Source organism: Oncorhynchus clarkii, chromosome 19 (genome assembly GCF_045791955.1).
Source record: "Oncorhynchus clarkii lewisi isolate Uvic-CL-2024 chromosome 19, UVic_Ocla_1.0, whole genome shotgun sequence".
In the NCBI taxonomy this organism is placed as follows: domain Eukaryota; kingdom Metazoa; phylum Chordata; class Actinopteri; order Salmoniformes; family Salmonidae; genus Oncorhynchus; species Oncorhynchus clarkii.
The window spans coordinates 51680490-51699512 of record NC_092165.1 but is presented as its reverse complement, the minus strand read 5'-3'; the positions used below and the strand labels follow the sequence as shown (position 1 = coordinate 51699512).

The following is a 19023-nucleotide window of genomic DNA, read 5'->3' as shown; positions in this document are numbered from 1 at the left end:
ACTGTGCAACAACAGGAAGTTGGACTCCAGATCATACCTGCTTCTCATTTGCTCATCTGCAGAAACTACTTGACCCTCTGTGTGTAAGTTCAGCTGTGTATTTTATTTTTGTTGGTTGTTTTGCTCAATAGTTTCTGTGAATTAACAGAAGAACCTTATTAGGCCCCTTGAGTCTTAAGTTCCAGTCTGTAAAACAGCCAGGTGGCGCCATTTAGCCTTCAGATAGACTCTCCATACAGCACCCAGCCTTGTGTCATATGCAGTCTATGCCTTCTTTTCTGTCACGTGCTGACAGGCGGCAGGTCAAATCTATAGGCTCTCTTTCTGTTTTATAAACCACTGTGTCCTCATGAGGATGTACTGGACACATACTGTATCTTATCAGAAGGGTGTTTTTGAGAAAACATGAGAAAATAATATTAAATCATTTTCCTATCCGATCTACTTCAGCTGCAGGAGTAAATGACAGTTCCAGGCTGGAGGGAGGCAGAAGGAGAGAAAGAGATGCAAAAATGGCTGCCAGTGGATTACACACACCGTCAGGTAATATCTACAAATTAAACATAAATATTTTTATTTATTTTGTAGTCATCAAATGATGAATGGGAAATTCAGATTAGGAGCTTGGGATCACTGGGTGTAGAGACACACGGATGCCGACTATGCCCAATCTTACTGCAGATGATTCCAGAGGACATAAAGTAGCTCTTGACTATAATCGTCAAAGGAGAGTAGATGATGAATGGAAAGTGTCTGAGATAGTTAGTTTCCTACAGAGGAAGGTTCAGAGTAGGGAGAGAGTAGGGCTGTTACAGTGACCTTATTACCGCCACACCGGCGGTCACGAATCATGATGGCAGTCAAATTCCATGTGACCGTTTAGTCACGGTAATTAGGCTTCTCTGATGCTTTTCATTAGTAGCCTACCAAACTTGCTAACTGCCTGGTACTCATCACTCTATTGTCCCTCTAATCACTAATCACTGTCCCTCTAATCACTGTCCCTCTAATCACTCTGACATCAATGGAAATCTAATCGAAAATCTAATCAAAAACTTAATGAGAGCCCATTTCCATAGACTACGTAATTGTGTGAGAAAACAAAGTTTGATGACCTCTAATAAAAATAGGAGGACCTCATCAGCTTTCTATAGGCTAGGCCTACTATATTTATTTCTCAACTTTTTAAAATATTAACCACATTGCTTCGCTTTACAACATTAGTAGAGCCTCCCTGCCTGGCATGAAAATCAACCACGGGTAAAGCGTCCCTCATTCGCTATTTAAGTGCATAGATGACATGTATTTTTCCCCATACCCCTGTTCGGAAACAGGTGCATGAAAATGGTCCATTCTATATCAAAACTAATTTCACAAATATATTACTTAGTACACTCTACCAGTCAAAAGATTTAGAACACCTACTCATTCAAGGTTTTTTCTTTATTTTTTAAACTATTTTCTACATTATAGAATAATAGTGAAGACATCAAAACTATGAAATAACACATATGACATCAAATGTTGAACAAATCAAAACATATTTTATATTTGAGATTCTTCAAATAGCCACATTGATGACCGCTTTGCACACTCTTGGCATTCAGCTTCACTTAGAATCCTTTTCCAACCGTCTTGAAAAGTTTCCACATATGCTGAGCACTGGTTGGCTGTTTTTCCTTCACTCTATGGTCCGACTCATCCCAAACCATCTCAATTTGGATGAGTCGGGGGATGAGTAGGTGATCTAAAACTTTTGACCTGTAGTGTATATAAAGACAACATTAAATTAAGAAAAGTCTGATGGGTGACGATATTAGCCTATCACTTGTGAAGGATGTTTTATCACTTGTGAATGATGTCCAGCTTGTGAGGTAAGGCAAGAAAAGCCTTTTTTTGCAACTTATACAAATCATGCAAAGAGAAACTGAAGAAGATGGGAAGATGCTTTGTGTGTTTAGTACAGAAACTCATGGCAAAATATAAGTCAAAGAAGGGCCATGTGTAAAATGTGGAAGCAGACAACAGTTTGCTGTGTGACCCGGTAACAAGAGTGAGGTGCAAACTCTCACTGTTTCTGAAGATGATGAGGTTTCCTCACTTATTCCCTATTCAGTGACGATGAAACCAGATGGACAGAACACATTGTTGATATAAACTGCAAAGGCATGGGGGAGGGCCCATTGGGTAGGAAGATAGCTCTTGCTTCCTAGATGGGGGCAGTCAGAGAAAATTCCCTGATGAAAAAAAGACCAGCATACATTTCTAGCTGGTGCATGCTGGTCTATGCTGGTCAGTGCAGGTCTGATGCTGGTCAAACCTTTCTGATGCCATTCCATTCGCTCCGTCATGGCTATTATTTTGAGCCGTCCTCCCCTCAGCTATGCTCAGGGGCCTGATTGGTGTAACATTTTTGCCCCAGCCCCAGCTAACACACCTGACTTCAATAATCAACTAATCATGATCATCAGTTGGGGAATACAATTAGTTTAATCTGTTGTGTTTCCTAGGGATGGGGGAAAGGTGTGACACAACTCCATCCCCCGAGAACTGGGCTGCGTTCCATACACTTAAAAGACACACCCTCTCCCCTCAGCCTTCAAATTAAGTGGACACATCTGATGACGTACCAGGACGTCTGACGTGTTTACACTTGCAGGGCAAAATTAATTCTGAAATTCATCACTCATTCGACCTGCGATGATTGTGATTTCAGCCACCGGTAACTTGTGTGTGCTTTATATGTGCTACAGTCAATTATGAGTGCATGTCTACTTATATTAACTACAGTACATGTAACATTTCCACACGCATATTATCTAGTAAGAAAACAATAACTTAACACTCAAAAGAGTTACGTGCATTATCACATAGCGCAGCGTGTACTTTGTTCTTGGGGATTTCAAACATGTTCTCAAATGCAATTGAAATGGCAGCAGCGGTATGAGAACCAGCATATTCTTGAGCATGCAATATGGCTTTCCTTAGTACAAAATCCTGGTCGACCCACTGTGCTGTCAGACTCCGCATGCTCATGGGGCTGACATCGCTGGTCCAAATGTCAGTCGTGAAGCTTAAAGCAGTGATGCCCATAGCAAGTAGCTCATAGATGTGCTTTTCAACAATACAGTGTAACTCCGGTAGGTCAATATCTGAAAAATAGCGCCTTCTTGATCCACCAGTCGGTGAAAGCCAACATCATCCACTGCAGAGAACAGTTGATTGTCAAGGCCAATGAATTCAATTATCTTGGCATTAATGGATTTCACCTTTGATGATCATGAGGAAGGTGAGGGATCAGCCTCACCTTTAGTGAAAACATCATTCTTTGGGGATGCTTTTCTGCAAAGGGGACAGGACGACTGCACCGTATTGAGGGGAGGATGGATGGGGCCATGAATCGCGAAATCTTGGCCAACAACCTCCTTACCTCAGTAAGAGCATTGAAGATGTGTCGTGGCTGGGTCTTCCAGCATGACAACGACCAGAAACACACAGCCAGGGCAACTAAGGAGTGGCTCCGTAAGAAGCATCTCAAGGTCCTGGAGTAGCCTAGCCAGTCTCCAGGCCTGAACCCAATAGAAAATCTTTGGAGGGAGCAGAAAGTCCGTATTGCCCAGCGACAGCCCCAAAACCTGAAGGATCTGGAGAAGGTCTGTATGGAGGTGTGGGCCAAAATCCCTGCTGCAGTGTGTGCAAACCTGGTCAAGAACTACAGGAAACGTATGATCTCTGTAATTGCAAACAAAGGTTTCTGTACCAAATACTAAGTTCTGCTTTTCTGATGTATCAAATGCATATGTCATGCAATAAAATGCAAATTAATTACTTAACAATCATTCAATGTGATTTTCTGGATTTTTGTTTTAGATTCTGTCTTTAATAGTTGAAGTGTACCTATGATAAAAATTACAGACCTCTACATGCTTTGTAAGTAGGAAAACCTGCAAAATCTGCAGTGTATCAAATACTTGTTCTCCCCACTGTATATATTTATATATATATTTTATAATATAGTCTATAGTCTTTGTCTCTCAAAATCATTGCAACGTGGTTAACCTTAAAAATCATTCCGTTGCACTTGAAACATTCCCACAGTGAATGGCTAAGCCTGCTATACTATGAAACCACACACTATTGCAGAGACTTTGATATTACCGGCTGCAATTTGTCACGATCGTTATGAAGATGAGACCAAGGTGCAGCATGAATAGAGTTCCACATATCTTTAATGAACTGAAACTCAACAAAACAACCAAACGAAACGTGAAGCTATACGAATAGTGCAGACAGGCAACTAAACATAGAACAAGATCCCACAACAGAAAGTGGGAAACAGGGCTGCCTAAATATGATCCCCAATTAGAGACAATGATAAACAGCTGTCTCTGATTGGGAACCATATCAGGCCAACATAGAAATACAAACCCCTAGACCTACAACAACCCTAGACATACAAAACCCTAGACACACAAAACCCTAGACATACAAAACCCTAGACATACAACATTAGAGTACCCACCCTAGTCACACCCTGACCTAACCAAAATATATAGAAAACAGAGATATCTAAGGTCAGGGCGTGACAGTACCTGAACCTATACGGGAGGGTCCGGGTGGGCATCTACCTTCGGTGGCGGCTCCGGTTCTGGACGCAGCCCCCCCTCCTTACGCTGATCCCTCCGCTTTTGTGGAACCGGACCGTGGATCATCGCTGTAGGCTCTCGACTGCGGATCGTCACCTGAGACCCCGGACCGGGGAACCGTCGCCGGAGACCCCGGACCGGGGACCGGCGCACTGGAGGCCTGATGCGTGGGACCAGTACTGGTGGTACCGGGCTGATGACATGCACCTCAGGGCGAGTGCGGGGAGGAGGCACAGGACGTACTGGACTGTGGAGGCGCACTGGAGGTCTGATGCGTGGTGCCGGCACTGGTGGTACCGGGCTGGGGACATGCACCTCAGGGCGAGTGCAAGGAGCAGGAACAGGACGTACTGGACTGTGGAGGCGCACTGGAGCATAGAGCAGGCACAATGCGTCCTGGCTGGATGCTCACTTGAGCCCGGCAAGTGCAGGGCGCTAGCACAGGACGCACTGGGCTGTGCAGACTCACCGGAGACACAGTACGCAGACCTGGCGCAGGATATCCAAGGAGGTGTACTGGAGACCAGGAGCGCTGAGCCGGCACCATCTGTCCTGGCTGGATGCCCATTCTAGCCCGGCAAATGCGAGGAGCTGGAATAGAGCGCACCGGGCTATGAATGCGAACTGGGTCCTGCTCCATCCAGAATCTCTTCCCAGGTCCATTCCTCCTGAACACGCTGCTTGGTCCTTTGTTGGTGGGATCTTCTGTCACGATCGTTATAAAGATGAGACCAAGGCGCAGCGTGAGTAGAGTTCCACATATTTTTAATGAACTGAAAGCCACAACAGAAAGTGGGAAACAGGGCTGCCTAAATATGATCCCCAATCAGGCCAACATAGAAATACAAACCCCCTAGACCTACAACAACCCTAGACATACAAAACCCTAGACATACAAAACCCTAGACATACAACACTAGAGTACCCACCCTAGTCACACTCTGACCTAACCAAAATATATAGAAAACAGAGATATCTAAGGTCAGGGCGTGACACAATTGATATGGTGAAAACAATGTGTGGGGAGGCAGAGGCACAGAAACTCACATCAATACCTTTGTCAGATAACACTGAAACCAAGAATTGATGCTATAACCAATCAAGAGGAACTCTAACTGAACAACTCAAAAACTCCTCACCTTATGCTCTACAAATGGACGTAAGCTGTGAGGGCCGAGATGCCTATTCATTGACTTTTGTTTGCTATATATGTCAGGGGATGCTATTCACAAGGACATATTGTTCTGTCTCACGATTTCCAAGCATGAAACGTCACAAGAGATGTTCAGTGTGCTGCGTGGCTATATTGACGAAAAACAGATTCCATGGGATCGAATGGTGGGCTTTTGCACAGATGAGGGTCCATCTATGGTGGGACAGCGGGCAGGCCTCTGCACTCTGGTTATGAATGTGTCTCCTTCTGCCATATGGAAGCATTGTATGATACACCCACTGAGCTATAATGGATACACTGAGAGCAACTCAAAAAAGCTGAGTGCAGAACTCAGAGATATGCAGCAAGTAACTTTGATTGTAAACTACATCATGCATGCTTGTTCTCAAAACTATGTAGAGATATGGGATCAGAACATGACAATGTTCTATTTCACACCGAGGCTTGATGGTAACCGAGGGGGAGTGTTGTAAAGATTTCTTTAATTAAGAGAGGAACAGACTAAATCAAATTTTATTGGTCACATACACAGTAGATGTTGTTGCGGGTGTAGCGAAATTATTGTGTTGCTAGCTCCAACAGTGCAGTAGTATCCAACAGTGCAGTAGTATCTAAAAAAAAATTCACAACAATACACACAAATCTAAAAGTAAAAATAAGATATCGCGCTATTGTAACGATGTACGCTGAGATTCGGGAATCTGTTTTTTTCTAAAGCATTATTCACCTCGTATTCGGAATCCCCCAACAGTAGCTAGCCAGCTCACTAGCTACTAGCTACTAGTGAGCTAACCACTGCTAGTGGTCATCAGCTAACCTCTAGCTCGGATAGCTCTCGCCAGTTTGAACAACGTGACTCAAACCAGAGCATACCGGACATATTTTCTCTCCATTTCCCCGGATTCCTACTGCAAGCTCTGGACATTTTCACCTAGATCTTCGCAGCTAGCTAGCTGCTATCAGAGTACTGGCTAACGTCGGTCCCGGAGCAAGCACCAATTAGCCTGGAGCTAGCCCATGCTAGGCCCTTTCTCCCAGCTAGCTAAAAGAGGCCCATCAGCCACTCCTGGGCTACAATACCTGGACCCGTTCTTCTGCCGGTACTGGGCACGGAACGACTGGACTACGACGTAATCTGCTCGAGGGGGTACTCAACTGTCCTCTACATCGCTCCCACCCCTGAATGCCCATCCGATAGCCGGGTCCCGCTAGCTGCTAGCTGTCTAGAGCATATTGGACTGTTAGCTGTATAGATCTATCAGCCAATTTCTTGGGCCATTATACCTATTTTGCCAATTGGACATGGACCCCTCTGCTACTCGGAACCATACTAATCCATCACGACTGGTCTATTGACGTCACCGCACACGGAGGCCAAAACAGACTTTCCTCCATCGAGACGTCCCTCTAAGGCCCTTCTGCTAGCTTGCTAGCACCGGTATGCTAGCTTGTTAGCCCCGGCCTGCTAGCTGTCTGAATCGCTCCAGCCAGCCCAACCACTCACTGGATCCCTATTGATCACCCGGCTACGCATGCCTCTCCCTAATATCAATATGCCTTGTCCATTACTGTCCTGGTTAGTGATTATTGTCTTATTTCAATGTAGAGCCTCTAGCCCTGCTCAATATGCCTACCATTTAATTCCACCTCCCACATATGAGGTGACATCACCTGGTTTAAACGTCTCTAGAGACAATATCTCTCTCATTATTACTCAATGCCTAGGTTTACCTCCAATGTACTCACATCCTACCTTACCTCTGTCTGTACATTATGCCTTGAATCTATTCTCTCACGCCCAGAAACCTGCTCCTTTTACTCTCTGCTCTGAACGCACTAAACGACCAGTTCTGATAGCCTTTAGCCGTACCCTCATCCTACTCCTCCTCTGTTCCTCTGGTGATGTAGAGGTTAATCCAGACCCTGCAGTGCCTAGCTCCACTCCTATTCCCCAGGTGCTCTCATTTGTTGACTTCTGTAACCGTAAAAGCCTTGGTTTCATGCATGTTAAATAAGCATGCCCCATTCAAAAAATGTTGAACCAGGAACAGATATAGCCCTTGGTTCTCTCCAGACCTTACTGCCCTTGACCAGCACAAAAACATCCTGTGGCGTTCTGCATTAGCATCGATGTTAAAGGAATTATAACAATTCCTATATGTATTCATTAACCAATTCCATTTAAATCACTGTCTGTTTCTAAGAATTTGTAAGATCCTTATTTGCATAAAATGGACAGAGACCAGTCTACCAAAATTAGCCAATAGCATTTATTCTCGAAAGCGCTGGTCATAGAACCATGTACAACAGTTTATATATCACATATGACGTCATGGGTTTTAAAATGTCTCTCCTCCTCTCGACCAGGACAAAGCAGGTTCAAAAGTTCATTCCAACTCACTAGCGCACATACATGACACACTATATCTGGATTAACTCCTGAAGTCTCACCATAGTTTATTACCACTTAGCAGACAGTTCCAGGTAAGGAAAACCTGGAGGGGCTCTCGCTGTCTTATTTTATCGCCACAGAGTTATATCTGAGTCGGTTCAAACATAGGTTAAGGACTCTCTTTGCTTACTTTAGACACAGACATACATTCCTTCTTCCACAATGGTTATCATTTCCAATTACCCCTTATCCATGCTACATAACCTCTTTCTTATGAACTAACATTATAAATCAGATATAGTAAAACAGGGTAGAGTTGAATTAGTTATAGTTCTATTTAAATGTACACATTGTTTAGTCATTATTCATAAAATTCCTAACAATCAAACAGCCCCCGTGATATGCAATTTTTCAGGGAAGTTGGGAACAAATATACACAGGCAGTTAGGAAATCTAAGGCTAGCTTTTTCAAGCAGAAATTTGCATCCTGTAGCACAAACTCAAAAAAGTTCTGGGACACTGTAAAGTCCATGGAGAATAAGAGCACCTCCTCCCAGCTGCTCACTGCACTAGGCTAGGAAACAGTGTCACCACCAATAAATCCATTATACTTGAGAATTTCAGTAAGCATTTTTCTACGTCTGGTCATGCTTTCCACCTGGCTACCCCTACACCGGTCAACAGCCCTGCGCTCCACCCACAGCAACGCACCCAAACCTCCCCCACTTCTCCTTCACCCAAATCCAGATAGCTGATGTTCTGAAAGAGCTGCAAAATCTGGACCCGACAAATCAGTCGGGCTAGAAAATCTGGACCCTCTCTTTCTAAAATTATCTGCCGAAATTGTTGCAACCCCTATTACTAGCCTGTTCAACCTCTCTTTCGTATAGTCTGAGATTCCCATAGATTGAAAAGCTGCCATGGAGTCAGCAGGATGCAACTGAGCTCAATTTTGAGTCTCATAGCAAAGGGTCTGAATACTTATGTAAATAAGGTGTTTCTGTTTATAATTATAATACATTTACAAAAATTCCTTTAAACCTGTTTTCGCTCAGTATTGTGTGTAGATTGTTGAGAAAAAAAATGTTTAATCAATTTTAGAATAAGGCTGCAATGTAACAAAATGTGGAACAAGTCAAGGGCTCTGAATACTTTCTGAATGCACTGGTGCTACTTCAGTATCGCTCTTTAGAAATTGTTTAAAGATCTTTCAATTTACAACACATTCCATTGGGATGAATGTAGCCTGTAATATGTTTTCATTATAGGGGAAGAAAATACAAAATAAATGGTATTCTAAGACAACAACAACATCTCAGTCAGGTCTAATATAAAAATGTATGTAAAATACCTTACAGCTTTAAGATCTTTGCTACTTTGTTTTAATCCATGTTCAACATGAACTAGTCCCAAGCTTCTACTGCACTGGAATTGGGATAATTTGCTTAAAGACCCAGTGCAGTATTTGTATGAATTAATCCCCATCAGCTGCTGCCAAGGCAGGAAATTTAATATCATGAAATATTTGAAACGGTACATACAGTGCCTTGCGAAACTATTCGGCCCCCTTAAACTTTGCGACCTTTTGCCACATTTCAGGCTTCAAACATAAAGATATAAAACTGTATTGTTTTGTGAAGAATCAACAACAAGTGGGACACAATCATGAAGTGGAACAACATTTATTGGATATTTCAAACTTTTTTAACAAATCAAAAACTGAAAAATTGGGTGTGCAAAATTATTCAGCCCCTTTACTTTCAGTGCAGCAAACTCTCTCCAGAAGTTCAGTGAGGATCTCTGAATGATCCAATGTTGACCTAAATGACTAATGATGATAAATACAATCCACCTGTGTGTAATCAAGTCTCCGTATAAATGCACCTGCACTGTGATAGTCTCAGAGGTCTGTTAAAAGCGCAGAGAGCATCATGAAGAACAAGGAACACACCAGGCAGGTCCGAGATACTGTTGTGAAGAAGTTTAAAGCCGGATTTGGATACAAAAAGATTTCCCAAGCTTTAAACATCCCAAGGAGCACTGTGCAAGAGATAATATTGAAATGGAAGGAGCATCAGACCACTGCAAATCTACCAAGACCTGGCCGTCCCTCTAAACTTTCAGCTCATACAAGGAGAAGACTGATCAGAGATGCAGCCAAGAGGCCCATGATCACTCTGGATGAACTGCAGAGATCTACAGCTGAGGTGGGAGACTCTGTCCATAGGACAACAATCAGTTGTATATTGCACAAATCTGGCCTTTATGGAAGAGTGGCAAGAAGAAAGCCATTTCTTAAAGATATCCATAAAAAGTGTAGTTTAAAGTTTGCCACAAGCCACCTGGGAGACACACCAAACATGTGGAAGAAGGTGCTCTGGTCAGATGAAACCAAAATTGAACTTTTTGGCAACAATGCAAAACGTTATGTTTGGCGTAAAAGCAACACAGCTCATCACCCTGAACACACCATCCCCACTGTCAAACATGGTGGTGGCAGCATCATGGTTTGGGCCTGCTTTTCTTCAGCAGGGACAGGGAAGATGGTTAAAATTGATGGGAAGATGGATGGAGCCAAATACAGGACCATTCTGGAAGAAAACCTGATGGAGTCTGCAAAAGACCTGAGACTGGGACGGAGATTTGTCTTCCAACAAGACAATGATCCAAAACATAATGCAAAATCTACAATGGAATGGTTCAAAAATAAACATATCCAGGTGTTAGAATGGCCAAGTCAAAGTCCAGACCTGAATCCAATCGAGATTTTGTGGAAAGAACTGAAAACTGCTGTTCACAAATGCTCTCCATCCAACCTCACTGAGCTCGAGCTGTTTTGCAAGGAGGAATGGGAAAAAATGTCAGTCTCTCGATGTGCAAAACTGATAGAGACATACCCCAAGCGACTTACAGCTGTAATCGCAGCAAAAGGTGGCGCTACAAAGTATTAACTTAAGGGGGCTGAATAATTTTGCACGCCCAATTTTTCAGTTTTTGATTTGTTAAAAAAGTTTGAAATATCCAATAAATGTCGTTCCACTTCATGATTGTGTCCCACTTGTTGTTGATTCTTCACAAAAAAAATACAGTTTTATATCTTTATGTTTGAAGCCTGAAATATGGCAAAAGGTCGCAAAGTTCAAGGGGGCCGAATACTTTCGCAAGGCACTGTAACTGCCTTATTGTTGCTGGAGCCCAGGAAGGCAACCTGCCTAGGCAAGGCAGCAGCTTCTCTTCCTGGGGTCCAGCCACATTGAGGCAGTTATGTTCAGTTTAAAATATTTCCTGACATTACATTTTATAACATTTTTCACAACACATTAAGCCACTACTCTACTATCACATATTTACAATACAAAATCCATGTGCAGCCTGTGTAGAGTGCATGCATATCATGTGTATGTGCAGTCAAAAACGTGTGTTTTATATATTTAAGCTGATCAATTTCAGCCTTTTATTCTTTATTTCTTTTGCTTGTTTTGGTGGGATGGAGTTTTGGCCTGCCTGGCAACATCACCAGGCGGTATAAGTTAATAGACCAATATCAAAGAGCGTTTCAAACATCTCTGCCAATAACAACTAGTTTTCAGGTTACATATCCCTCGCACCAAACAATGTTACGATGAACTGACAACATAAGCTTTCGTAAGATAGTGACAAATCTACAACGTCAAAAAACCATTTTGGTTGGTACAATGTAAGTTGTCATGGTCAAAACATATTTCTCCTCCACATGCTCTGCCAGGCACCTATCTTCATCAATCAGGTTTGTGCACAGTTGAATAAAAAACTTACAAGACAGAATATTGCATTGAAAATCAGAGCAAGCTAACGTTAGATAGCTAGCTACATACTGTACTCGTTCACTACGTTCCCTCCTACATCCTTCCATCAACCTAAGCTAGATGATTCTTGCAAAAAATAAAATTGAAAATTGAAAAAGGCAGTTGAGAATTAGACGTAGATGTAGTAGATGTATTTCTCCATGGAGTGCAGAGGCAGTATGGTTGCTGTCCTTTCAGCACCACAAGCCTGTCACATTTGATGTGACACTGTTGTTGTTGATAGTGTGATAGTGGTGTTGGGCTGCCATAGGTGTTGGGTTGGGCGTTGGGCTGCCAGTGTGTTGTTTGTTTTGCAGGTCACATTATTTTTGCTGTGTGTCACATGTTGTGTCCATGCCGGCGTGGAAGTATATGTGTGTGTAATAGGACTGCTCCTTCTCACTTCATTTGACCTGTCCTCGTGATGAATTCCTCGCTCCTCCCTATCCATGACTGGCCTACCTTATCAGTGACTGAAACCAGACTGTTGCCCTTTTCCTCCCTCCTTAGGATCCATGAGATTTAACAATAACATGTTAGACAGAATGTAAACTTCCTGCACTCCCCCTTGTCTCTCAGTAACTTTCAATACACCTAGTTCTTATCCACCCTCCATTGACCCCAACATTTACATTCCGTTGGTCTCTGGGTAGAAAAATCTAGCTAGCACAGCCAGCCATTGGCTACGCATTCAGAAGCTGGACAGAAGGTCTATGTCATAGAGCTTGCCAGTTTGTAGTCCTAAAACCCAGATATTTGTTACCTCTGGTTCATTCAGGCATTTCTATGGTGAAAATGACTGGGAAAAGAGTAGGATTTTGGGATAAACCCCGAAACTAAGGTCTGAGGGTAACACGGACTTAGGAGATCTTATAAATTGTGTTCTATGAGATAACATCAGTCAGTTACATGACCTTTATAAATTATGAAGCCTTTATGTGCTTTTTAAAATGACATAAATGCTTCAAAATTCACAAAATGTGATGTTAGTTGATGAAGATTATCTCATCGAACAAAACAGATCTCCTAAGCCTGTGTTTACCATAGACCTTACTTTCAGCATTCATCGAAAAATTCTATAAAAACTAATGAAAAAAAACATTAATTTGGCCATAGGCTAAGTCCAATGAACCATGGCAAAGATGTTACCAACAAAAAGACGCCATTACTAGTGCTCTATATTCAACCGTATTAGAGCAGAATTTTGGAGTGACAGTAGAATGAACCAATCACATTTTGACTTGCAGTGGGTAGCACCATTAAAAACAGTGATGTCTCTCGACCGCTGTTATCAAGTTCAAGGTGGATGTTTTTGCTAATTTGTTAGCATCACCCTTTTCAAGATTAACATTCAAATATAGTTTACAAATTATCATAATCTGGTGAGTGGCACAGTTTTTTGCTGCAGCTCGCTTGCTGTTAGCTAGCTATCTCTTAGAAAAACAATGACTGAAACATCGTTGCATTTACACTAGATCACCGGTTAGTGTGATGAACATGATAAAATATATTTACAATGGGAAGTAATAGCTGGTTTGTTAATTTCATTTTGGAAATGAAATGGTTGTACTTTTGTATTGTTCTGATTTCATGGGGCCTACTGGAGTGAATGGGCTGCTTATTCCTTATATTCAATGCTGTACGTGACTGCTGTCGCCTGTGTATCAGCTGTGTCTATGTGTTTGACCAAAACTGGCTCTCCTTTAGCACAATGGAGTGCACAGGTAGAAGCCAGTCACCTTTGATGTGACACTGTTGTTGTTGATAGAGGTGTTAGGCTACCATAGGTTGTGTAAACAGTGTGTTTTTAGTTTTAGCTGGTCGCATTATTTTATGCTGTGTGTCACATGTTGTGTCCATGCCGGTTCTGTTTCTGTGTGTTCGGCAGCCAGAAGCACAGCCAGGTCTGTTTGTTTCATTCATAATATAATTAAAAACTATTGCTCCTCCTTCACTAGAACTAGAATGGTCTGAAAACAAAAGATATGTTGGGTGCATTAAGTGATGATATGCTTTCTGTTATTTTCTTGTTTGATACAATGTGTTGGAACATTTCTGGTCCGTCTGAAGGCATAGTCACATTTCACCACTGCATACCACAGTGCCTTGCGAAAGTATTCACCCCCTTGGCATTCTTCCTTTTTTGTTGCCTTACAAACACCCTAAAAATATATATTTTAAAAGGTTGTATCATTTGATTTACACAACATGCCTACCACTTTGAAGATGCAAAGTCAATACTTTGTAGAGCCACCTTTGCAGCAATTACAGCAAATATGTGTCTATAAGCTTGGCACATCTAGCCACTTGGATTTTTGCCCATTCTTCAAGGCAAAACTGCTCCAGCTCCTTCAAGTTGGATGGGTTCCGCTGGTATACAGCCATTTTGAAAACATACTACAGATTCTCATTTTTTTTTTTTCAAATTTTTTTTTTACCCCCTTTTTCTCCCCAATCTCGTGGTATCCAATTGTTAGTAATTACTATCTTGTCTCATCGCTACAACTCCCGTACGGGCTCGGGAGAGACGAAGGTCGAAAGCCATGCGTCCTCCGAAACACAACCCAAAAAAGCCCCACTGCTTCTTAACACAGCTGCTATGAAAGTGAACTGTATCTGTTAAAAAAACTTTTCTTAAACGGAGCAAACGGAATGAAATGGGGATAAACATACCTTGATCTGTCCAATAGAAACTCTTCTTTGCAACAGTTGGACTAATGATTGCACCCTAGATGCAGGTAAGAGTGTCCAAGGCGGTATTGAATGTGTCACTGTCATTAATTCAGTGGATCCTGTTACAAGTGAAAAGGCTACCAGGCCTTGCGAGGATTGGAGCAGTGGCCGTGGCATAATCCCAATTCTACTGGAGCTGAATATTCAGTCTATGGCAAGAAGTTCCTCTCCACTGGCAGCTGTTCTCCTCCCTTGACACGCTTTCCTCAGTATTATTTGATTGGTATGCCTTTATAGGCCAGAGATGATAGGAATGTGAATATTATGTGATACCTTGATGTGATTATGAGTACTTGTGCTAATGATAAAACTGAGATGATGTAACCATGTTGTGCTTGTTGTCAGCAGTGATTGTCCAGAGCGCTTGGAGCTGAAGATGTCTCGAATGTACCTAAAAATCTGTTACAGAAAATACAATGTATTTTGGTATCTGATATCTGACTGATCATTCCCATGCTCCACTCCTTGATGTAAATAACCTGTGCATTGCTAGTTTACTTCAGAGGACCTCACCTATGAAAAGGTGACGTAGTATCGGCTACAGGAATCTTTATTTGTGGTTAAATCCTCCATGTTACAATGGCATATGAGGAATATTATAATGGACACTTTATACAGAGTAAAAATGTACCTCTTTCATTGTGAACAGGGGAAAATAATCTCTCCCGCTCTCTCTCTCTCTGTCAGGTGACTCCCTCCATCTCTCAGAGTTAAGGATTGTGCTGCTGGGGTACAGAGGAGGATCTGGGAAGAGTTCAGCAGGAAACACCATACTGGGCAGAGAGGCATTTGACCTGAAGACAACTGCTCAGTGTGTGAAGAGACAGGGAGAAGTAGCAGGGAGGCAGGTCACTGTCATCGACACTCCTGGCTGGTGGAAGAATCTTCCTGTAGAAAGGACTCCTGAGCTGGTTAAACAGGAGATTTTGCTCAGTGTGTCTCTGTGTCCCCCAGGACCCCACACATTCCTCCTTGTCATATCTCTGGGGTTTTTATACACGGAGGAAGACAGAAGAGCAGTAGAGGAACACTTGACCCTTCTCTGTGAGACGGTCTGGAGTCACACTATAGTGCTGTTTACCCGTGGGGACTGTCTAGGAGACACAACCATTGAGCAGCACATCGAGAGTGAAGGGGAGGCCCTCAAGTGGCTTGTTGAGAAATGTGGGAACAGGTATCATATCCTCAACAATGAGAACAGAGGGGATGTCACTGAGGTCACAGAACTGCTGGAGAAGATAGAAGAGATGGTGGTAGGAAACAGAGGAGGACATTTTGAGATAAAGAGGGAGCTACTAGAGAAGATAGAAGTTTGGAGGAGAAAAAAGGAAGACAAAGCTAAAGAGCTGTGCATGAGGGTAAAGAAACAGAGAGAGATCCATAGAACATTTATAGGTGAGTTTTCTGTTCATGGTTTATTTTTCAAACTGCTTGGCAGGAATAAAAGCACTAGACAATTGTAATTGACAGTATACATTTTAATTCTCATCAGGACACATATTTTCCTAATTATAGATGGACCCACTCTCCATGACTTTTTCCAAATTTGTGGGGTTAAAATTAAAATGAATTTAATTGTAATTAGAAACACCTTACAGCAGTGAGTCTTTTTGGGTATGTCTAAGAGCTGTGCACACCTGTATTGTGCAATATTTGCCCCTTATTCTTTTTTAAACGATTCAAGCTTTGTGAAGTTTGTTGTGGATCATTGCTAGACAACCATTTTCTTGCCATAGGTTTTAAAGCAAATTTAAGTCAAAACTGTAAATAGGAAACTCAGGAACATTCAATGTCGTCTTTGTAATTAACTCCAGTGTAAATTTGGCCTTGTGTTTTAGGGTTATTGTTTTCCTGAAAGGTAAATTTGTCTCCCAGTGCCTGTTGGAAAGCAGACTGAACCAGGTTTTCCTTTAGGATTTTGCCTGTGCTTAGCTACATTCTGTTTTCTTTTTATCCTGAAAAACTCCCCAGTCCTTGCCGACGATAAGCATACCCATAACATAATACAGCCACCACCATGCTTGAAAATATGGAGAGTGGTACGCAGTGATGTGTTGTGCTGGATTTGCCCCAAACATAACACTTTGTATTCAGGACAAAATGTTAATTCCTTTGCCAAATGTTTTGCAGTATTGCTTTAGTGTCTTGTTGCAAACTGGATGCAATGTTTTGGAATATGTTTTATTCTGTACAGGCTTCCTTCTATTCACCCCATTATTTAACTCAATATTTTGGAGTAACTACAATGTTGTTGATTCATCCTCAGTTTTCTCTTATCACAGCCATTAAACTGTGCAACTGTTTTAAAATCACCATTATGGTGAAATTCCTAAGCAGTTTCCTTCCTCTCTGGCAACTGACTTAGGAAAGACACCTTTATCTTTGTATTGATACACCATCCAAAGCTAACTTCATGCTCAAAGAGATATTCAGTGTCAGCTCTTTTTTTATTTATATATGTTTTTATCTACCAATCGGTGCCCTTTTTGTGAGGCATTGTAAAACCTCCCTGGTCTTTAAATCTGTGCTCGAATTCATTACTCAATTGAAGAACCTTACAGATAATTGTGTATTTATTTATATTTAACTAGGCAAATCAGTTAAGAACAAATTCTCATTTTCAATGACGGCCTAGGAACAGTGGGTTAACTGTCTTTGAGTCCATGCAACTTATTATGTGACTTAAGCACATTTTTTACTCGTGAACCTATTTATGACTTGCCATAAAAAAGTGGTTGAACAATTTTTGACTGAAGACATTTCAGCTTTTAATTTTTTTTGAATTTGTAAAAATGTCTAAAAACAAAATTCCACTTTGACATTATGGGGTATTGTGTAGATCTTGCTATTATGTGGAGCTCCCGTGTGGAACGGTGGTCTAAGGCACAGCATTTCAGTGCTAGAGGTGACTGTCACAACCAGCTGTGATTTAGAACAATTGGCCCAGCGTTGATAGGGTTAGGCCGTCATTGTAAATAACTATTTGTTCTTAACTGACTTGCCTAGTTAAATATATATGTATTTTAAAGATCAGTGACAATACATCTCAATTTAATACATGTTATATTCAGGCTGTAAAGAAGTGATGTGAATACTTTCTGAAGGCACTGAACATGCATCAACCGCTGACATTATTTTTAACTTAATACGAGTAACCCAATTTTTGAAACTTCTCTTCAGATTAGCTGTGTTAAAATGGATATGTTTTGAAAATTCTTTTGAAAATTGCATCCTACAATGTCGTCTATGTTTTCATAATGCTCCCAAATCACATGTTCAGATAAATAAAAGCTGTGTTCTCTCTGACAGGTGACTCACTCCAGCTCTCAGAGCTGAGGATTGTGCTGCTGGGATCCAGAGATGCTGGGAAGAGTTCAGCAGGAAACACCATCCTGGGCAGAGAGGAGTTTGACCTGAGGACAGCCGCTCAGTGTGTGAAGAGACAGGGAGAAGTAGCAGGGAGGCAGGTCACTGTGGTCGACACTCCTGGCTGGTGGAAGAATCTCCCTGTAGAGTACACTCCTGAGCTGGTTAAACAGGAGATTGTGTTCAGTGCGTCTTTGTGTCCCCCAGGACCCCACACTGTCTTCCTGGTCATTCGGGTGGACGTTTCGTTCAAAGAAGAAGAGACAAATGCTGCAGAGGACCACCTGGAGCTTCTCAGTGAGAGAGTCTGGAGTCACACTATAGTGCTGTTCACCCATGGGGACTGTCTGGGAGACACAACCATTGAGCACCATATTCAGAGAGAAGGGAAGGCCCTCCAGTGGCTTGTTGAGAAATGTGGGAACAGATTTCATGTCCTCAACAATAACAACAGTGGTGATGCCACTCAGGTCACAGAGCTGCTGGAGAAGATAGATGAGTTGGTGGCAGCCAACAGTGGAGATGTGTTTTACCCTGAAAGAGATTGTAAAGAAGGAATGAATTTGATACCTGAGGAGATGTTTGAGAAACCATCTTTGCCATTAAAGGGAGCTCACTCTCTTCTGAGTAGTAAGTATGGTACTCTGAAAGTACCTTTAAATCTCAAGCGTGCTACAATGTTCTTGTTTGGCTACCCTCAATTTAAAAAGGTTAGTTTACCAACTTAGAGGTGCACATATGTTTACAAAAGGATCATGTTTTTTTTTTTAAATCAAGATTCCAGTCACACTGGAAAAATAAATAACATTTAAACAAAATAAATGCTACAGTCCACTTTCCTTCTGTTATTAACATTATTCATAAACCTGAACCAAACACCATCATAGT

At 41.9% G+C, this 19023-nt stretch overlaps 1 protein-coding gene across 1 annotated transcript in view; it reads left to right on the top strand.

The window, feature by feature from the left end:
- The window catches only part of LOC139374518 (GTPase IMAP family member 8-like), a 31796-nt gene extending 12933 nt beyond the window's left edge, over positions 1–18863 (top strand). Inside the window, exons 4-6 of the mRNA XM_071115518.1 lie at positions 13925–13940; positions 15457–16164; positions 18079–18863. Of these exons, the coding sequence (XP_070971619.1) occupies positions 13925–13940; positions 15457–16164; positions 18079–18863 (1509 nt within the window). The remainder of the gene's footprint in view (positions 1–13924; positions 13941–15456; positions 16165–18078) is intronic.
- Positions 18864–19023: the final 160 nt, after the last annotated feature.